This window comes from Microtus oregoni, unplaced genomic scaffold (assembly GCF_018167655.1).
Source record: "Microtus oregoni isolate MIOR12 unplaced genomic scaffold, Mior012 000069F_ref0000032, whole genome shotgun sequence".
Lineage (NCBI taxonomy): Eukaryota > Metazoa > Chordata > Mammalia > Rodentia > Cricetidae > Microtus > Microtus oregoni.
In genome coordinates, this window is record NW_024543976.1 from 3,598,901 (window position 1) to 3,619,431 (window position 20,531).

Sequence of the window (20,531 nt, forward strand, 5' to 3'; positions counted from 1 at the left end):
TAGTGCTGCTTCAATGCTATTATTCATGCTTCAGACTTTTATTACTTCAAGCATTAGTTTGGCTAAAGCTTCATCTTTAGTTACTCTGGTACTTTATTTTAAAAAAACAAATAAAAAATTAAGCTCTTTGTTCATCTGAGTAGGATCTTATATAATACCCAGGATGGCCCTGAATCCAAAACCCCTCTTCAGTCTCCTGAATGCTGGGACTCTAAGAGTCTGTGCTACCACGTACAGTAAAAATACAGAATGCTGCAAGTAATAGTCTATTGCCTGAGGAACACATTTCTAAAGCACACCTGAACAAATATCCTACACTACTGTAAGACAACAAACAATCCTTTTATAATTTTTTTAAGAGAAATAGTGACACATGGGCTTACAACAATGTGGTCTGTGAAATGCTGACCATTATACAAATAACTTTGCAGTTTTTTTATTTCTGTCAAAGTTCACACACCTGGTCAGCTAACATAAGTACAGTCTTCATAGTGAACCTTCTTGAACAGAAATTGAAGAGATCTTCAAGGCTGGGCCCCAGAAGATCCATGACTAGCACGTTATAGTCTTTTTCTTGTCCATACCACCTAATAAAAACAAGAAATGGGAGAGTCAATGCAAAAACATTATCACTTAATACTTCTAAGATTACAACGTATTCCTTAGGCATGGAAGCACACACCTATAATTTCAGAGCTTGGGACATTAAGAGTTGCTAAATTTTAAGTCATAGTTAGCTAGGGAGATTCTGGCTCCAACAAGGAAATTTACATTTTTTAAAAAGGGAACCTTTGCACTATTTACAAGACAAATCCAGTGGTTAAATATACTGCTCAAGAGTAACAAGACCCTTTCCCTCCCACACGGCCACTTCCTAACTACTCTCACCATCATAGCAATTTTAAGCCATCTGCATCATGTCCTGACCTTGGACTAACTTTGTAATGGAAGAACTGACTCCACCAGCTGTACCACACCTCAGAAAGGCCTCTTGTCATGTCATTACCTCCCAACTCCCTCCACATCAAACTCCCCTTCAATTATTTGTCCTTCTTTGAAAAGGAATCACGTTTTGCTTAGTTTAGTTCTTCAAAAATAGCATAGACACACGATTCTATTTATCTGTTAGAGAAAAATTACTTTAACTATGTTATACTGTACATATATAAAAATTTTCCTCAATAACTCAAAATATTAACTTTTCTTGTGAGGACTAGAAATAATCACCATAAATTTTTTCACATTTTGATGTCTATAAAATTCTTCCCAAACAATATGAGGCCAACCTGGTTATATACAGCAAGTCTGTTTCCAGAACAACTAAAACTGGAGTAAATTACTTAAAAGCCTAAACTGGCTTAGTTTCTTTGTTAACACCAATAGAAGCTAAAGCCAAGAAGTTACCATATTTGGAAATATGTATTAAAAAAACTCAAAAGGAGGGAAGAGGCTTTTTTTTTTTTTTTAAATCTGTGTTAAAGGTAAAACATCAGAATGTTGGCCAAGCCTATAACCTTAGTGTTCAGGAGCCTGAGGCAAAGCTTAAGGTCAGCCTAAACTATAGGGTGAGTTGAGAGCCAGTCTCAAAAGACCAAATCTCTAGGAAACTACTTAAGTGTTTTAATGCTATTTCTTCTCTACAATTTTGCTCTATTATGTTGTTTTACTGATAAATAGCTTTTTTTTTTTTTTTTTTGGTTTTTCAAGACAGGGTTTCTCTGTGGCTTCGGAGCCTGTCCTGAAACTAGCTCTTTTTTTAAAAAAATATTTATTTATTGTGGATACAATATTCTGTTTGCATATATGCCCGCAGGCTAGAAGAGGACACCAGATCTCTTTACAGATGGTTGTGAGCCACCATGTGGTTGCTGGGAATCGAACTCGGGTCCTTTAGAAGAGCACGCAATGCTCTTAATGGCTGAGCCATCTCTCCAGCCCCCTGAAACTAGCTCTTGTAGACCAGGCTGGCCTCGAGCTCAGAGATCCACCTACCTCTGCCTCCCAAGTGCTGGGATTAAAGAAAGGCATGCACTACCACTGCCCAGCAATAGCATTGGTTTTAAAACATCAGTATTAACAAAAGAACATGAACATTTTCCTAGAAAATATAGTTTACTATATATATATATTTGTCCTGTTTTGGAGATAAGGTTTCTCTTTGTAGCCCTGGCTGTCCTTGAAGATCCACCTTCTGACTGAGATTAAAGGTGTGCACTACAGCTGTCCAGCTGGAATCTTTTCTTTCCTTTTTTTAAAAAAAGTTGCTTAACTAGTGGTCCAGATACTCAATGCTATTATCCCTTTAATGCCATCCATCAGAACTGCAGGAGATTCCAAAAGTGACATTCAAGAGAAATATAGATAAAACCTCAAATCGGCTGGCTCTAACTTCTGACCTTTACTAACAAGAGTCCACATTCAGGTACCTTAGTTAATCTAAGTAAGAGAGCATTAAACATATAGTATACACTTGTATGAAAATGAGATCCAGCAGTGGCAGTTCTGTTAAGGGGCTAATTATTCCTGTCTAGATTTGAAGTTAACTCCACAGTAAAGAATTCACATCTGGTACTGTAAGCTTGGGTAAAAGTCTGTGGCTTGGGAAGGCACGGGCCCTACCTAGTGGGGAAGCTTCCACGTATATTGCTAACTGGAGACTCTGTGCCTATCTAATGCCTTCTAAATATTTTTGTTTATGTCCACTCACCAGCGCTGCTGTCAGCTGTGGTTAGAGGATTCTTTAGGCAGTAGATTATGTGCTTACTATAGAAACTTCTAACAGTCAAAGCACTGAGATAACAGAACTGTTGAAAGGCAAGCCTTAACTGGGATTTCTATATCCTGCTCTGCAAGGCTTGGGGAGCATTCCAAAAGAATGGAGGAAAGGGTAGAAGGGCAGAGTGCTGTGAAACATTTTCTTCTGGGCGTAATGTGTCTATTGTACCCTCAAATTCTCATTAGTTGTGACTATCAGCATAAAGTCTGTACACCACTCAAGCTACTGCAGTTATTAATCTGACGTTTATAGTCGCTAACAAGACAATCAAGTAATATCTTCTTTCATGATCATCTGTTTACTATGCAACAAGAATGCCAAATAAGAAACACATGTTTAAGAAAGCAAACATTTCAAGGATCCAAACTTTAGAAATAAGGTGATCATTAAAGCATAGTTAGAGAGTCTGGTGAAAGGACGAAAGATTACAATAAACTAAGTAACCAGTGTGGTTGGTATACACACTGCTACCTCATTTTCTTCACAGGTTAATTCACTGAAAACCCATTTTATACCGGCTACTTTTCCCATTTTTGTTTCTTGGCTGGAATAATAGATTCTAACCATACTATTTAGTTTGTCGTTTGTCAAAAATGACAATGACTGAATTTTTTTTGCCAGTTTTTGTCATTACTTTAAATATTGCTAAGTGCTACTATGGGACAGAATGTAGACAACTGAACATCAAGAAAATTCAAGCAAGTATTCAAAACAAAGCAAAAAAAATACACATCTTCATTGGGAAGTGGAAAATCTAGCAATCCTCTGCACACCAATCAAAAGTGATTAATAATCACTTTCTTGGTGCTGTAGGTCAAACCCTGGGACTCCCAGAAGCCAAGCAAACACCCTACCTTGCATAATACTGAATTCTGATCCCCTGAAAGAGCAACATGTACTCTTGAGCTATCTCTCCAGTCCACGTGGTAAAGATCTGAGGAAAGGCTTACTTACTTCACTAGATTCAAACAACTTTAACAGGGTTTATCCTTGAATCTGACTGTGCTAGCTAGTGTTTTTTGTTGTTTTTGTTTATTTTACACAAGCTAGAGTCATAAGGAAAAAGGAACCTCACTTGTAAAATGTCCCCACTAGACTGGCTTGTGGGCAAGCCTGGGGCACAGTTTCTTAATGTAAGAAGGCCCAGTACAACCCAGCTGGTGGTCCTAGCTACAATAAAGCAGCCTGAGCAAGACAGCATTCCTCAACGGTCTCTGCATCAGATTCTGCCTCTAAGTTCCTACACTGACTTCCCTCAACTGTGCTATGGAACTGTAAATAAAATAAACCCCTTCCTCCCCAAAGGGTTTACTGGTCGCGGCGCTTTGTAATAGAAATAGAAATAGAAACCCCTAACTTATTAGATGAAAGTAGCTGAGGGCTTTTCTGGTAGTCTTACACATTATCCTCTTACTTTGTGCCCTTATGTTCAATTTCAGTTTGAGATCTAGACACTGTTCTCTTTGTTTTCAGAGGAAGACAAACTTACTGGTACCACTTGCCTGGCTCGTGACACAAGTTCAAAAAAAAAAAAACCCACAAATTTTGAAGTGTGCCTATTTTAAACTTCGTACACAGTAAGCACTCATACAGGAAAAAGCCTTTTATTATCTATAATTTATTATAAATTAGTGATGTAAGTACGCTTATAAGTTCAAGTGTGTTACGTTAACCAAGACAGTTTCAGTCACTAGAGATTGAATAGCAGTTAATAGTCATTTAACTGGAACACTGATTTCACTAAGTGGAACTTGGTGTCAGGAACAATTTAAATCCAGTGTCAACAGATCCCACACAAACAATCCAATCAATTAAATACTAAAAGGCATAAAAAGAACAGAAAAGAGAAGACTGGCATGGTAGCACACACCTTTAATTCCAGAACTAGGAAAGTTCTGTGAGTTCAATACCCTATACTACATGATCCTTGTTCTCAGTGAATGTGAAGAACATAAAATGGAGAGACATTCATATAAAAGCATGCACCCCACTCCAGGTTCTTCCAACATTTTTACCAAGCACAATGTATGAGACACTTGTAATATAACTACTCAAGTTTTTCAATTTCAGATAAGAGCTGACAAGACACCATCTTAGAAGTTCTCCTGTAAACGTTTTTCTTCTACATTTAAATACAACACAAACATGGGGCTAATTTATACTACCTCTACTTCATCCACTGTCGACATTTTCTTAAAGAAAAAAAAACAGGTAGCGATGGCGCACACCTTTAATCTCAGCACTCGGGAAGCAGAGGCAGGTGGATTTCTGTGAGTTTGAGACCAGTGTGGGCCCCGTCTCCAAAAACAAAAATAAAAGCATGCACTACACTAATACTGAAAGCAGCAAACACTCTTCGTGTTAGCCTAGAAAATTAAAATGCCCAACATAGTAGTAAAACCTTGGGATTAAGTTAAAGAACCTATAAGTTTTAAAGAAAAGGTCTCACTACATATGGCCTGGAGTTCTGGTATTACATGTGCGTGCCACCACACCTGGCTCTAGAAAACTAAATTTCAGTGAGACAATGGATTCTTTCTAACTGTATTCAAAGCAAAAAGAGCACAGCTACATTTTACTTTGTAAATAAATCAGCAATTAGCTTTCGTCCTGTCTTAGTCTAATACATATTGGAACCGAAGACCATTAAGAAACTCAAGAACTTAACTCTATACACAAATACTTCTAAGATTTATTTCTACAGCTGGATTAAAAAGTTAACACATACAATGAAGGCAGAGTAAGTACCTTTATAGTCACAAACCATGCTAAGAACCTATTAAGACCTAGTTCTTTCCCTCACAGCACTGTAGGAATGCACAAAAGTGTTTGTGTTTTTTACATGTTTTAGATACTTTCCCCCAAGCCCCTCCAAACGATTTGGTTGCATGAGGTTACAGTGTAGTTTCTAGCACTTCACTGCCTAATACTACATCTTGTGAGCACATAAATTTAAAGAATCCATTGATTTTGTGAGACGGAGTTTCTCTGTGTAGCTGTTTGTCCTGGAACTGGTTCTGAAGATCAGGCTAGCCTCAAACCCAGAGATCCACCTGCCACAGCCTCCCAGGTGCTGAGATTAAAGGAATGAGCCATTATGAGAGACTGAGAGATACAGGTCCAGAAAACATGTGGATAAATTAGCTGAGCAGAGAGGCAGCAGCTATTAAAACCCTACATAGTATAGTAGGGTTGATCCTGTATTTTGACACCAGAATCACCCTAGAAGGCCTTAAATATCTGTCATATACCAGGTGTTATTTTCATATGAAACTTCCAACTTACAGGATTGTTATAATAATTAAAAGAGATGAGTATATAATGCCTGGATACTGTTTGACTCTTGTTCTTCCTTTTATTTACTTCTCCATTATGTTCATGGATGTAGTGAGTGCTAGGGACCACAGAGGAGGGTTGCACTCCCTGGAGCTAGAGTGAGTTATCAGCCAACAACATATGTGCTGGGAATATAATTCAGATTTTTTTTTTTTTTTTACAAAAGTCAGTCTTAACTAATCAGCAATTGGGGGGGCCTTTCATATAGCTCAGGTTGTCTTTGAACCTCCTGTCCCAACCTTCCAAGTATTTAAATTACAAGCATGTGCTACCATGCCTGGTTCTTTTAACTTCTTGCACATAAAAGGAAAAATATGCAGCCACAGTGAAGTTTATCAACTATTCCCTTATTTCTTTTCTTTTAAATATTTATTTACTATGTATACAACATTCCTTCCATGTGTGCCTACAGGCCAGAAGAGGGCACCAGATCTCATTATAGATGGCTGCGAGCCACTGTGATTGTTGGGAACTGAATTCAAGACCTCTGGAAAAGCAGCCAGTGAGTGCTCTTAACCACTGAGCCATCTCTCCAGCATCACATTCCCTATTTCAACAGTGCTTATCAATCCTATAAATAAAAAGGAATTACACCTCAAAACAAATCACTGTATGGTATACATCAAAGGTGAGAAGCAGTATCTTTTATCATAATCCTATCAACTTATATAAAACACGTAAAAGCTGGAACCCATTTGGAAGCCAGGAGTGGCCATGGCCTTTCAAGTTAGCTGCCAGGCAGAAGCCAGGTTTTGCCAGCCAGGACTACATGAAATTCTGTATCAAAAACAAGATAAAACTATTTGGTCTAACAAAATCTTTTATCTGAAAAGCAGCTAACATTAAAAAATTATGGAATTCTAGGTTCAGATACAGTTTGGTTTTTGCCTTTTCCATTTTCTTTAGAAACACTCTTCAACCAATCCTTTACGTACAGTACTTTCAAAGTCCTTATTAAAACAGCCACAACAAAAATTTAGAAACAAATCTAAAATTTGTTGCATGCCTTTAATTCCAGCACTTGGGAGGCAGAGGCAGACAGATCTCGAGTTTGTGGCCAGCCTGGTCTACAAAGCGAGTTCCAAGGCAGCCAAGAAAAACCTTAAAAACCAGCCACAACACATCTCATTCTCACTAGTCATAAGACTAGGGAATGGCGATATTCTGGGTCCTCCATGGGAGAAAACAAGCTAGAGATGTCAACCAGCAGCTGTCCTAACTACATCAACTATGCTGTTAGGTAACTTCTACAGGGTATCTACCAACCCGAAGGCTTTGCTATTACTTTGTTTTGAACAGTCTTTCATTAAATTTAGAAGAAATGACACACAACTACCACAAAAAACATTGTCACAAATTAAGTAATATGCATATGTTAATTCTTTCATCTCAGTAAAAAAGTACATTTGTCAAAACTAATCCAGCCACACATTAGCATTTGGACATTTCACTATATAAATTATACCTAAGATTTCAAAAATTCCATTAAACCACAAATCAGTTTACAACTAGCTAACACTGGCGGTCACAACTATTAGGAGCCACTGAGGTTGCATTATAAACAAAACAGTAAGCAGGGAACATCACTTTAAGTATACATTCATTCACTGGAAACTATGAAAACATATTCATGTAACCTACTTAATAACCCGTTTTAAAGATTCAATAGTAGGCAGCGGTGGGGGAACACCTTTAATCCCACCACTCAAGAGGCAGAAGGATATGAGTTCAAGGCCAGCCTAGTATATAGTGATTTCCACACCACACGGTGAGTCTCAAAGATTCAAATTCATTTTAGTTACAACAAATTCTAGATTTCTTTTTTTTTCTTTCCAGACAGGTCTGCTGTTACCCAGGCTGGCCTCAGCTAATGTTCAAGTGCTTAGATTATTGGTATGAGCCACCAAGCCTAGCTATATTGTTCTTTGGGATGCTTGTACTTAATTTAGTCTCCCATATGTTAAGCATGTGTTTCATCAACGACTCTTCACCTCGAAGCCAATTTTTGTTTTTTTGCTAAACACTATGTGGATGGAGGAGACAGGAGAATTGTGGATAGTGAATGAAGCGAAAATATGGCTTTCTTAGTATCAACTAGAAAGGTGTGGTGAGTTTGAGCAGGCCGGGTATGACCTTGACATCAAGGTGATCATGGCCCTCGGGACAACTAGGAGCCAGAGAAGACTCTTCAGAGACCCAAGGTTTAACTTATGAGTAAATGTTCCTTATTCATCCCTCAGATTTTGTTCAGCTCAAAAACACCGTCTACTATCCCATAAATGCACAATACAAAGCATTTCTAGAACATTGGTAAATTTAGTTACACTCTGAAGGAAGCTAACGCAACAGTTTCCTTTTACAACATCTCAACTTTACTCACAAAGACTTCAGCTGTGAAAAGGATTAACTAATACTTTGTAAATACTTTCTAAAATGGTGGTGGTGCACGCCTTTAGTCCCAGCACTCTGGAGGCAGAGGCAGGCGGATCTCTGAAAGCTCAAGGCCAGTCTGGTCTTGAGTGAGTTTGAGGACAAGCTCCTAAGCTACAGAGAAACCCTGTCTTGAAAAAGGGAGGGGATCAAACATAGGAGGCAAGAACATTTCCCCATACCCAACTACCTTCTTACCATTGTATGTTTTTCTATAGTTAATCTAAAAGTTGCCAGAGACAGATGTGTACATTTTGTGAGGTACTGTTTCATAAAATACCACGTAAATATAAGACTTGGACATAAGTACCAAACTCTGGGGGAGGGGGGAATGCTTTGCAACTATCATCTGGATACAGGCCTTAAAAGTCCAAACCTGAAAGGTCGAAGAATAACTAAGCAAAAGACTTTAAGTAGAGAAGAATCCTGTTCACACCAAAAGTTCTGTCCTAAAAAGCAGGTGGCAATGAGTTCTTTTCCCAGCAGAATAAATTTCCCAAACATTTCTTCTGGGGGGGTGGGGGGTGTAGATCTGTGTGAATGTATGTCATATAGGAGTGCAAATGCCTAGACAACAAAGAGGGCACCAGATTCCCTGAGCTGGAGTTAGAGGCAGTTATGGAAAACCCCTGATGGGTAGTGGAAACTGAACTGTCCAGCTCTCTGGCCTTCCCCAACATTTCTATTGAACATTCTTCCAACCCCAACAAAACTTAAACATTAGTCACATTCTTTTTCAACTGTAGAGACGGAAAGTTGATGAACCTCAAAGAGGTTTAAAAAAAAAAAGCAACTGGCGATGGTGGCGCACGCCTTTAATCCCAGCACTTGGGAAGCAGAGGCAGGCGGATCTCTGTGAGTTCGAGACCAGCCTGTTCTACAGAGCTAGTTCCAGGACAGGCTCCAAAAGCCAGAGAAACCCTGTCTCGAAAAAACAAAAACAAAACAAAACAAAAAACAAAAACCTGTAGATCACCCTAGGTTCAAGTACTCAAGCATTCAATCTAATTGTTCCGCTAAAGAGCTCTAGTTTATATAAATTGTTTTTCCTTTGCAGAGTTAATTCAATTCAGAGCTGCACGTAGAAAAGGAATGTAAAGGCCATGGTAATTCTAGGTGAGCTTCCAGATGTCCTGGAAGCCAAAAGGATTAAGTTTCTTTTTACACCATACAACCAGATGACATACTTCACTCTTGGTTATATCTCTTTCTAGGCGGCTGTAAGACCCTCAAACTACACAGGAAGAGGGAAGCCACCCACCTGTGGAGGCCCAGTAATTTTGATCCTGTCTTTTAAGATATACCAGAATATCTTAAAGCTAATCTTATAAACAGTATTGTGTGTATATAAACTCTTAAGTATGAAACGGGGATGTGTACGATAGGTAAAAATTTGAGCTTTTAAATTACTATTAACTAATGGACAAAACATTATTCTAGTTACCTAAAACTAGCCAGCCAACTTGCCTGAATATTTTCCAAGTAAATATTTTAAACATTCTATGCATAAGTGACACAGAAATGCTGACAAATATACAAGAATGGGAAAATGTTAGCACAAAAAAAGTACTTTGGAAATCTTTATCTTTTGGTGCAAAAAGTGTCCTTTTATACTTTTGTTTAAAACCAACAAAATAGCCTGTCATAGTGGCCAGCATTAGAAGGAATGACAGTAGAATCTTGAGTTCTTGATACCAGCCAGAAATATACAGTGAGATCCATTTCAAAATAAAAAGGAAAAACTACAACACACTGTGTTTCTATGTACCTGTTCTCCCATTGCTAACAAGTGTACACTTTCCCCACCCCTCCCTAATTACATTCTGTCTTAGGAACCACTCCCAGAAGCCACTCTATTCTTGGATGCCCTCCCCAACCAGTCCACCAAGCTTGCTTCCTGAAATCATCTCCTTTCCCAGGAAGCCTTATTTAAAAGCCAGGTTAATCTATTTAGCCCCACCCACAGAAAGCTTACAAAGGCCATAACTCTCTCTGCATTCACCATTGTATAATGGGCACCTACTAGTCTGTTCCCCTGTTGATTTATTCATCTGCTTATTTAGTAAACTACTCATTGCCCTTAATGATGGTCTTTAAGGCTACCTGACTAAAGAACACATTAGCATTGGTTTTGCATTGAAAATGCAGTGATGAATTTTTAAATTTATGAACTTCCCAGCACAGGGTTATCCTAAAAGCATGACCAATATGTGAAATGAGCCAAACACAAATAACCTGACACAAACTGATTCTACTTGTTAAAAAAAAACAAAAAACAAACAGGAAAAACAATAGTAATGGAAGCAAATCAGTGGAGGTCAAGGGCCCTATTTCCTCCCATCATATTGTATTTCAGGGACCAAAAACCATTCAAAAACTCAAACCTCCTCCAATTTCACTTTAATCTTTGCAATAAATCTGGAATTTTCTTTGAAAGAGCTCACTTACAAATGACCAGTGGAGTATTTCTCACACAGCGTCTATATTAAAATGTCTGTCCTTTAAATGTATTGTTATTTAGATTGAAGGTAATTCATCACTCAATTCAGGATTTAGGAAAAAGAAGCTGGGTATGACAGTGTACTCCTTTATTCCCCGTATTTGGGAAGAGGCAGGCAGATCTCTGCGTTCAAGGCCCAGGCTGGTCTATTTAACCCACACTAGGCAGAGAACAGGGAAGAGGAGAGAAAACATCATGTAGCAGTCCACTTAATCCTCAACTATGACTTTTTCTGTAAATGTTATCTTTGACCACTGCTGGAAACAGTGAGGTTTAATTTTAAAAATAACATTAATAAAATTAAATACTCGAAAGAGCAGTTTTTATCATTATTTCTATTTACCAGTCACCCCCCAAATTTTCCTTAAATGTTACAGACAAAATAACTCAACAGGTTGAAGCTACTCAAACTGCTACTAAGTGAAGCTTTCTTTCATAAAGCTGACCAGATTTCAACAGTTGGTGCTGTTCTGAACTGCCTTTGCCATAGCCCCATAAAGTTTTTAAGAACCGAAATATTTCAGACATTACCATTCACAAAAGCAAAAACTAACGAACACATTGGCAGGGATATTAAGAATTTTAGGTCAGCATAATTTAACAAGTTATGTCGCATCAACTAGAGATCATACTCTGTTATGACATCTTCTTCCCAGAGTCTCATGGCCTTATGGAACTTAATTCTTGGCTTTTCAAGGGTTTATCCATTTAAGGCTGCTAAAGGGAAATCAAGGAAGCTTAATATGTGAATCCAAGCGAAGAAAAAGGCAGGAATATGGGGGTTGAGTCACGTCGTTCCGCCATTTTCTAAGCGGAGGAGGAAGACATGTTGGAACAAAAACACAACAAAAGAGCAGCCATTTCCCAAACCAGTTCCGATAGCAACCCCAACAGACGAAACTCGGTCACATCCGCACCTTCAAAACCACTTCAGTGGACAAACGTACGAATTACAAAAGTGTCGCCTTAAAGACAGCAAGATCCCTTCCGCGTAGGGATCAAAGATGACCTGCATAGTTAACTGAAAATGAGAGCCACGGGAAGCGGAGAAATGACAGAAACTAAATGCAGTAGCACACAAAATTTCAACTAAGTCGGAGAACTAAAATTTATTCAACGATTATGGTTAACTGTGGAACCTGGGGAACTCAGCACCACAACCGATTCAGCCGGTTTCATTATCAGCCTCAACCCCTTTCACCATTTCGCAATTCCCTCTGTGATCAACTGCGCTCAAAGGTGCTTACCGTATGTGAGGGATGCCAACCCCACCTTGAAGAATCTTATACAATTTGCTCTCGTACAGCAACTGGGGATGCCTGGCCTTCTGGGATTCTAGCTTCACTGCCACTTCCTGCAGAGGAAAGGGGATGATGGCATCAACATCCCTACGGATTCAAACTCACTTGGGAAACGAGAAGAGACATTAGCAATGTTTGCTTCTAGTCGCCACTACAAGGACGTGAGAGGATGGGGAAAGCAACCTTCACTAATTACAAAACAAGCCAACCAGCTTCAAAGGCTTTTTCCTGGGGACAATGGCGAACCTTCCATGTCCTCTCAATCTAAAGTGAATGAAAGGATTCGTCCAGAAAACAGGCAACCTTGAAACGTAAGGCGAGATTTTTTAAAGAAGGAAACTGTTCTAACTGGAACAAGAATCCCAAACTAAAAAAATACAAAGACTACCATGGCGATTACACGACTTCGCCCTACTTCTTAATTAACGTTAAAAAGAGACATTTTGGACAAGTTGGGAAACCTCAGAGTTTATCCAGCCCTTCTATCGCGTTTTTCCTTTTTAGGGAAATAGTGGGGGAGGTTGCTAAGCCAGGAAAGCTGGCTCGCTCTAGACTCCCCAGTGCGTGCGTGCGTGCGTGCAGTGGGATGAGGCTTGGAGTACTTAGGGGGGTTGGGGGGGGGGGACAACAGCCCAGCGTTATCGTCTCCCTCCCCTCACCGGGTGATTACCTCGCCATTGGTGATGTTGATCGCCAGATAAATGTCCCCGAAGGAGCCAGATCCGATCTTCCGCACCAGTTTGTATTTCCCTCCGACGATAAATTCGGCTTTAGAGCCGCTGCTGCTCGCCATCCTGAGACGCGAAGATGGAGGCGGGGGCGAAGCCCCGACACCTCTGGGGAGAGGATGGAGGCCTCCGGGTCTGTTCCGCCCGGTACAACTGCGGAGCGCGGCGGGCAAGCGAAAAGCGAGGCTTTGTTGGCGTTACAGGGGCGCGGAGTCGGCTGCGAGAAGCCGGATCGCCGCCGCTCGCTGAGGGGCCGGTTCGTGAAGAGTGGTCGCGGCGGCTGACGCTCGGCCGGTTGCTTTGGGGCGGCCGCCGCTGTCTCGCGTCCGTGGCGACGTTGCGGGCTGGGAAAGGGGCGCGGTGAGGTAGGGCGGCGGTACCGATGCCACCACTGCCGCCGGCTCCGGCCCGGACGGACCCCGTCACTCCGCCAATGCCGCCATCTTGTTCCTCCAGCTCCAGCCAACACAAAATGCCCCCAGTCCCTGGGAGCCGCTTCTTCACGGCGCAGAGCACTCTGGGAAAGGGAGCTCGGGCGCTCTTTCGGTAGGGTGGGCTGCGAGACGGAGGGCGGAACCGGATCCGCGAGAGTCGCAGCCCACGCTCCAAGCGTCACCCCGGCACCGCCCAGCTGCGCCTGCGCGCTGCAATGCCTGCGGACCGCGCAAGCCCGGTACGGCCTGCCGTCTTTCCCCAGCCCGGGCTCACTTCCACTTCCGGCCGGCTGCGGGTCCACTCTAGCTACCTGTTAGTCACTTCTGGCCCCGAGGCTTGTCTTGGGCTGTGCGTCTAGGGAGAGCGTTAAGGAGTCACCTTTTTTCTTTTTCTTTTTTTTTTAAATTTCAAATGTGGCCATGGAAGCTTCTGATCTCCTTGGGAGTTGAGTGTTGACCATTATTCCGCGTTTGAGGTGGTTTATAACCTTTGATCCTTCTTCAAGTCCCTCTCTGGCGCCGTCCTTTTCCAGCCTAGCTTCTGCTTGGAAAGAGAAAAGCTGCGCTGGGCGAGCTGGGTTCAGGAAGTGGCTCAGGTTTTTATCTGGCCTAGTTGATTACTAATAATTAGAGTTCGGGGCTCCGTGGAATGTTGCGAACTTCCCTCCCCTACTCAGAACCTGGAATTGGTCTCCCCCTATGAATACACTTGGTCTGAAAGGAACAAATCTAGTAGGTGCTTCATAATATTATTACTAACATATGATGAAGAGAAAAACAATAACAAGCCGGGAGATAATGGTGCACATGCCTTTAATCCCAGTACTTGGGAGGCAGAAGCAGGTGAATCCGAGTTTGAGGCCAGCCTGGCCAACAAGCTAGTTCCAGGAAAGCCATGGATACGCAAAGAAACTCTGTCTCCAACCCCTCTCCTCAAAATAAATAAATAAATAAATATAAAAATGCGCACAGTAAAAATTGTTGTACCCATCCCCCAAAGAAAGTCGCGTTTTAGTATGTAAACGGCACAGATTAACTATTAAAAAATAAAAGTGGGGCCTGGAGAGAGGCTCAGTGGTTAAGAGCCCTGACTCCTCTGTCAGAGGTCCTGAGTTTAATTCCCAGTAACAACATGATGGTGGTTCACAACCACCTATAATGTGATCCAAAGCCCTTTTCTGTCATGCAGGTATACATGTAAGTAGAGCGCTCACATACATAAAACGCATAAATCTGAAAAAGAAAAACAAAATTGACGGCATATAAACTTAACAAGGTATTTGTTTAAAGTAAAAACTGATAAGACAAGCAGGACTTGACCTTATTTTCAATTACAAAATTTGACTGAAAATTGAACGTGAAATTATAAAGTTTACAAAAGCCCTGTCGATTGCAAGGAAGCATGATGATAGCCCTAGGTTGTAAAAATGTTAAGTCAACCCTAAAATGAACTCATCAAAATGAAAAAAAAAGATGTATTTTTTTTATTTTGTGTGTGTGTGTGTTTGCATGTTTATGTGCACCACATACGTGGGTGCCAGAGAGAACTGCATCGCCTGAACTGGAGTCACATGTGCCTGAAAGCCACCTAATATGGGTGACAAAAACTGATTTCCGGGTCCTCTGCAAGAGTAGTAAGTGCTCTAAACCACTGAGCTGTCATTCCAAACCAAGGGAAAACGGGAAAGAAAAAAAAAAGCCTTAAATGCCATGTTGAAAGCTGGTACAGTAGTGAGAAACAGAATCCATCTAGGATTTAACAAGGAGTTCTGAAGTATAAGAAAACCAGGGTTGGTCATAGCTTCCATGGAAGCTGAGAAAAAAGGAGTCTTGCTGGCAGTACATAAATGCTCAGTTGATGTAATAGGGAGAGGACAAAGTGGCCCGAGTTAGTGATTTTTTTTTTTTAAGGTATGTGTGTGGATAGGTACAAGTCTAGCAAAGCATTGTGTAAACTTACAGAAGTGCAGTTCTCCACTTCCTAATCTAATTTCACATTGTACTTTATTGAAATTCTTCCTGCCGGGCAGTGGTGGTGCACACTGTGGGGGGGACAGGCAGATCTCTGAGTTCGAGGCCAGCATGGTCTACAAGAGCTAGTTCCAGGAAACAAAGAAACCCTGTCTCGAAAAACCACACACACACACACAAATTCTTCCTACATTTGTGTCAATAGCATACATTTTTATAAAATGATGCTGATGGGGGTTGGAGAGGTGGCTCAACCTCTTGCAGCTGTTTTAGCAGACCCAGGTTTGGCTCCCAGCATCCATATGGTGGCTCACAACCATCCATAACTCCGGTTCCAGAGAATCGGATGTTCTCTGGGCTCTGGGTGCTGCATACACGCAGATACCCACAGGGTGCACAGGTATACATGCAGTCAAAACACCCATACACATAAAGTAAATCTTCAGAAATGGTCCCGATGACACCATTTTTTGATTGTTTTTTAAACCCTTTATTTGGAAAAGTTTTTTTTAAAAAATGTCAACATATTTTCTCAAAAAGGAATTGTTATAAGCCTAAAAAAAAACTCACTTCTGGACCTGCTAGTCTAAATAACTTTTAGAAATGCTTCTGAGGCTCTATGATTTTTACACAGACACGTGTAAAATAAAGCTTATATATGTGATTTAGCATGTGTTATTTGTTTCCAGAATATTGTAGCCACTATTTCAGGACTGACTAGGTACTAAGTATTGTGAAATGAATGAGTGGCCACAACCTTTGCAGCTGGGATTTCTATTGTATCTAATAATTTTCATTTATAAGACACAGGAAGGCCGGGTGGTGGTGGCGCACGCCTTTAATCCCAGCACTCGGGAGGCAGAGACAGGCGGATCTCTGTGAGTTCGAGGCCAGCCTGGTCTACAAGAGCTAGTGCCAGGACAAGCTCCAAAGCTACAGAGAAACCCTGTCTCGAAAAACTAAAAAAAAAAAAAAAAAAAAAAGACACAGGAAGGGCAAATTTGGGGGGTTTTGGTTTGTTTTGGTTTTATGAGACAAGGTTTCTCTATGTAGCCCCGACTGTCCTGGAACTTTATAGACCCTGCTGGCCTTAAACTCAGAGACCCACTTTATTCTGCCTTCCAAGTGCTGGGATTAAAGGCTTATGCCACCACTGAGGCTGGTTGTGTTTATTTTTAGTGTGGAAACTGTTTTTTTAGGTGTGACTCAATGTATTTTTTTATTTATTTATTTGTTTTTATTTTTTTTCAATGTATTTTTTTTTTAACTCCTGTATCATTCTGCGGAAACTTTCATCCTAAGTTACTGAAGACTTGACTTTATTGGGGGGGGGCTGTTATTTAAACTCAGCATACTCTTTAAATGGACAGCAGCTTTGTGATTGATGGAGTTCATATGTGCCAAAATATAATTGCTGGCACTTATCAGATGAATTCACTATCATTACTTTGAAAATGAATAAAAATTTTAGGCTCTGGGGAAATTTACAGACCAAGTTTGATAACTACTATTTCAAGTACAATTTCCAGAATGCTTTCCTACATATTATTTGTGCCCTCCTATGATGAACTGTCTTGCCACAGGTTACACAACGCTTAGTGGCAAAGACAGGACTGGAACCTCAACTTAGCCAAAACAGAGAACTTTTGGGAACAGTAGAACACAAGTTTGGACAATTGTGTCCCAGTAATTACATCTGTGTGTATTGACCATTCTAGAGCAAGTGGTTACAAATTTTTAAAGCCAGCGTTAAGAAAAGTTCTCTGGTGATCAGAGTGTGTTTTGGGTAAAATAAAGAACCACAAAAAGCTCAGGTGGGTTCCAAAAGGCACAAGCCACCTGTTCATGTCTAGGCTCGCAAACCTACACATCAGTAGGAAAACGCAACACTTTTCCATCGAGCACTGTCCCAGGTGTTGACTATTAAACACCCCTGAGTGCGGTCAATATCAGATGCAGGAGTCAGAGGAGTGATGAGAATCATGAGGGAACCAGAAATGCGCTTTAGGGTCAGTCACAACCCTTTCTGCTGGTTTCCCAGTGTTGGACGCTGATAAACAATTTTATATTTCTTCCTTTTCTCAGTTCTTGTTCTTTCCACTACACTGTTCATGGGGTTCTGTTAAAAGTGGATTGCTATGAGATACTGTCTTCTGTATATGACAGGAAGTCGCTTCCACAAAATCTTAACAATATGCTCACTTACACAAGAGCAGCCCAACGACAACACCGGTTCACACCCAACGTGGATGTGGAAATCTCAAGTCCCAGTGTCTAGATGAAAGGCAATTCATGGCTACTGAAAGAGAGGGACAATCAGTATTCTCTGAGGTCATGCTCCCTGATAGGTTATTATCCAGTCCCAAATTGTGGTCAACCCTAAACACATAAGAGCAACACTAAGTAGGTACAACAGGTGGTGTGTGTGTGTGTGTGTGTGTGTGTGTGTGTGTGTGTGTGTGTGTTTATATAAGAAATCATAGCCGGGTGGTGGTGCATGCCTTTAATCCCAGCACTCGGGAGGCAGAGACAGGCGGATCTTTGTGAGTTCTAGACCAGCCTGGTCTACAAGAGCTAGTTCCGGGACAGGCTCCAAAACTACAGAGAAACCCTGTCTCGAAAAACCAAAAAAAGAAAAAAAAATCATAAAGTTGAGAGGGAGTGTGGGTGATGGGGGTGAAGTTGGAGACGGAGATGGGTAGAAATAATGTAAGCGCAGTACACAGTACTAAAAAAAAAAGTTTCAGAATTATATTGAATAGTCCTTTACACTTAGACTATTTTTGTAGTTCATGAGGTCCTTACTTGCCAGAGGGCGCTGAGCTTGGCAAGAGCGCCTAAAAGTTCTTCTCACTTATATCCATTGGGCAAATGGCACAGATGTCAGACCCTCCTATTGCCCTGCTAACCCTTTCAGCTCATATACAACTCACAATTTGATATTTTTAAAGATTGTTTAGCATTTCAAGGATATATGTGTGTACACATGTTCAATTTTCTTTCTTAAAACTATAACCATTTTGTTAATTTTATCTTGAGACCTGTGTAGTTTTCCTCTTAATGATTCGTTGTGTGATAAGGCCCCATATACCTGGGTTTCTGCAGTGTCACTTCTAATGTCTATGGAAATACATATAGTATTGATGGAACATTGAACCAATCCCTATTGAGCGACTTTTGTACGAACAATGCTATAGTGATTATTACTGTAGCTAAGTATTATCACGCAACATCAATTGGTGAGAACATATTTCTAGAAATACTGCTGGCCTAAAAACTCTTGGTAGCATAATCAAACAGGTTCAGCAAACTGATTTTTTTGATACCATCTGCACTGATTCAGTTCACTCGAGCTATTCTAGCTGCTCGCTTAAATTTATAGTCACACATTTAAATTCAAATCTTTTCATTTTATCTCTGAAAGGGAATGTTAGGTCTTCTTTTCTGACTAACGCGTTGGTAGAAAAACCTAATGGATTTTAATTTTGTAACCCCTTTCTTCACCTGGTTTACGAATGTGCTAGTGTAAATGTCCCCTTTAACACAAATGAGAAGACTAAGAAGGCATTTGCTCTCCTTTCGAGAAGCAACTGAGTTCTACAACGATTTTGGCTCACTTGAACAGGACAGGAAAATGAGTTTGCTGGGAAGGAATGCAGATCAAAGAACCTCAGTAAAGGGCGAGGATGGTGGCTAGTGTGAAGCACACCTTTTATCCCAGGGGCAGGCAGATTGCTGAGTTCAAGGCCAGCCTGCTCTGTCGAGAGAGTTCCAGTTCCAGGATAGCTAGGGATATACAGAGAAACCAGCTCTGACTCTTTTTTGTTGTTGTTTTTGGTTTTGGTTTTTGAGACAGGGTTTCTTTGTGTCACAGCTCTAGCTGTCCTAAAACTAGCTCTGTAGAGCAGACTGACCTTGAACTCATAGAGCTCTGCCTGCCTCTGCCTCCCAAGTGCGGGTATTAAAGGCTTAAAGGCGTGTGCCACTTCCGCCCAGCTCAACTCTGACTCTTTTTTTTTTTTTTGGTTTTTTTTTCAAGACAGGGTTTCTCTGTGGCTTTGGAGCCTGTCCTGGAACTAGCTCTGTAGACCAGGCTGTTCTCGAACTCACAGAGATCCGCCTGCCTCTGCCTCCCGAGTGCTGGGATTAAAGGCATGCGCCACCATCGCCCGGCTCAACTCTGACTCTTAAAAACAAAATCAATCAAACAAAAGAACCTCAGTAAAGACTTATAATGATGGCCTTTACTTGTGATGGACACATTCAGGAGTTGAGGCAAAGATGTTGCAAGTTTAAGATGTGGGAAACATAATAAGACCCTATCTAAGTATATATATTTAATTGTAAAAAAGAATACACTCATGTAATCTCTCACATTTTGCGTGAGTTCATCTTCCTGTAAAAATAAATGTATAGCTAGTTCAGTAAATATATTTATATAGATAGTAGTATGAGGAGCAGAGTTCAAACTCATAGTTCAAAACTTCTGTAAAAGCCAGGCAGTATGACAGGCATCTGTAATCCCGGTGCTTTGGAGGCAGGGAGACAGGATCTCTGAGGCAAGACAGCAAATCAAACTACTCAAATTGGCAAGCTTTGGTTGCAAGTGACCCTGCCTCAGGAAATAAAAGTAGAAGGCCAGGCAGTCAGGGTGCTTGGCTTTAATCCCTGCATTTGGGAGGCAGATCTCCTCCCTTATCTACACAGCTAGTTACAGGACAGCTAGGGCTAGAGAAACTCCGTCTCAAAAAACAAAGACAAAATTCAGGTGGCTAGATCTTCATCCATGATTTTCAACCCTAAACCGTTGGAAAACCGGATCCTCCATCAGGAGCTACAGCAGCAAGTAGAAATTAGAAGGGATAATGAAATATGCTTCTTTCATGATGTTTAAGAAAGACTGCAATTATAACTTAGTTTTCTGTATAGTTTTCTCTGGGTGTAGAAGAGGGACCTCTAAAAATCCATTTTTTTTTGCCTACAAATATTGCTTAATATAGAGGGAAAGGAGAAAATGACTTATACTGCTCAACACAATAAAATAATAAAATTCAA

At 40.7% G+C, this 20,531-nt stretch overlaps 1 protein-coding gene across 5 annotated transcripts in view; it reads right to left on the reverse strand.

Moving 5' to 3' along the window:
* The window catches only part of Csnk1a1 (casein kinase 1 alpha 1), a 36,021-nt gene extending 22,877 nt beyond the window's left edge, over positions 1–13,144 (reverse strand). For all 5 annotated transcript variants that reach the window (XR_005973365.1, XR_005973364.1, XM_041641338.1 and 2 more), the window contains exons 1-3: positions 13,014–13,144; positions 12,290–12,396; positions 461–587 (exon numbers count right to left, since the gene is read on the reverse strand). Coding sequence is in view for 3 of the 5 variants with exons in the window: in XM_041641338.1 (XP_041497272.1) it covers positions 461–587; positions 12,290–12,396; positions 13,014–13,136 (357 nt within the window). In the remaining 2 variants the exon portion in view is untranslated. The remainder of the gene's footprint in view (positions 1–460; positions 588–12,289; positions 12,397–13,013) is intronic.
* Between the last annotated feature and the right edge of the window lie 7,387 nt (positions 13,145–20,531).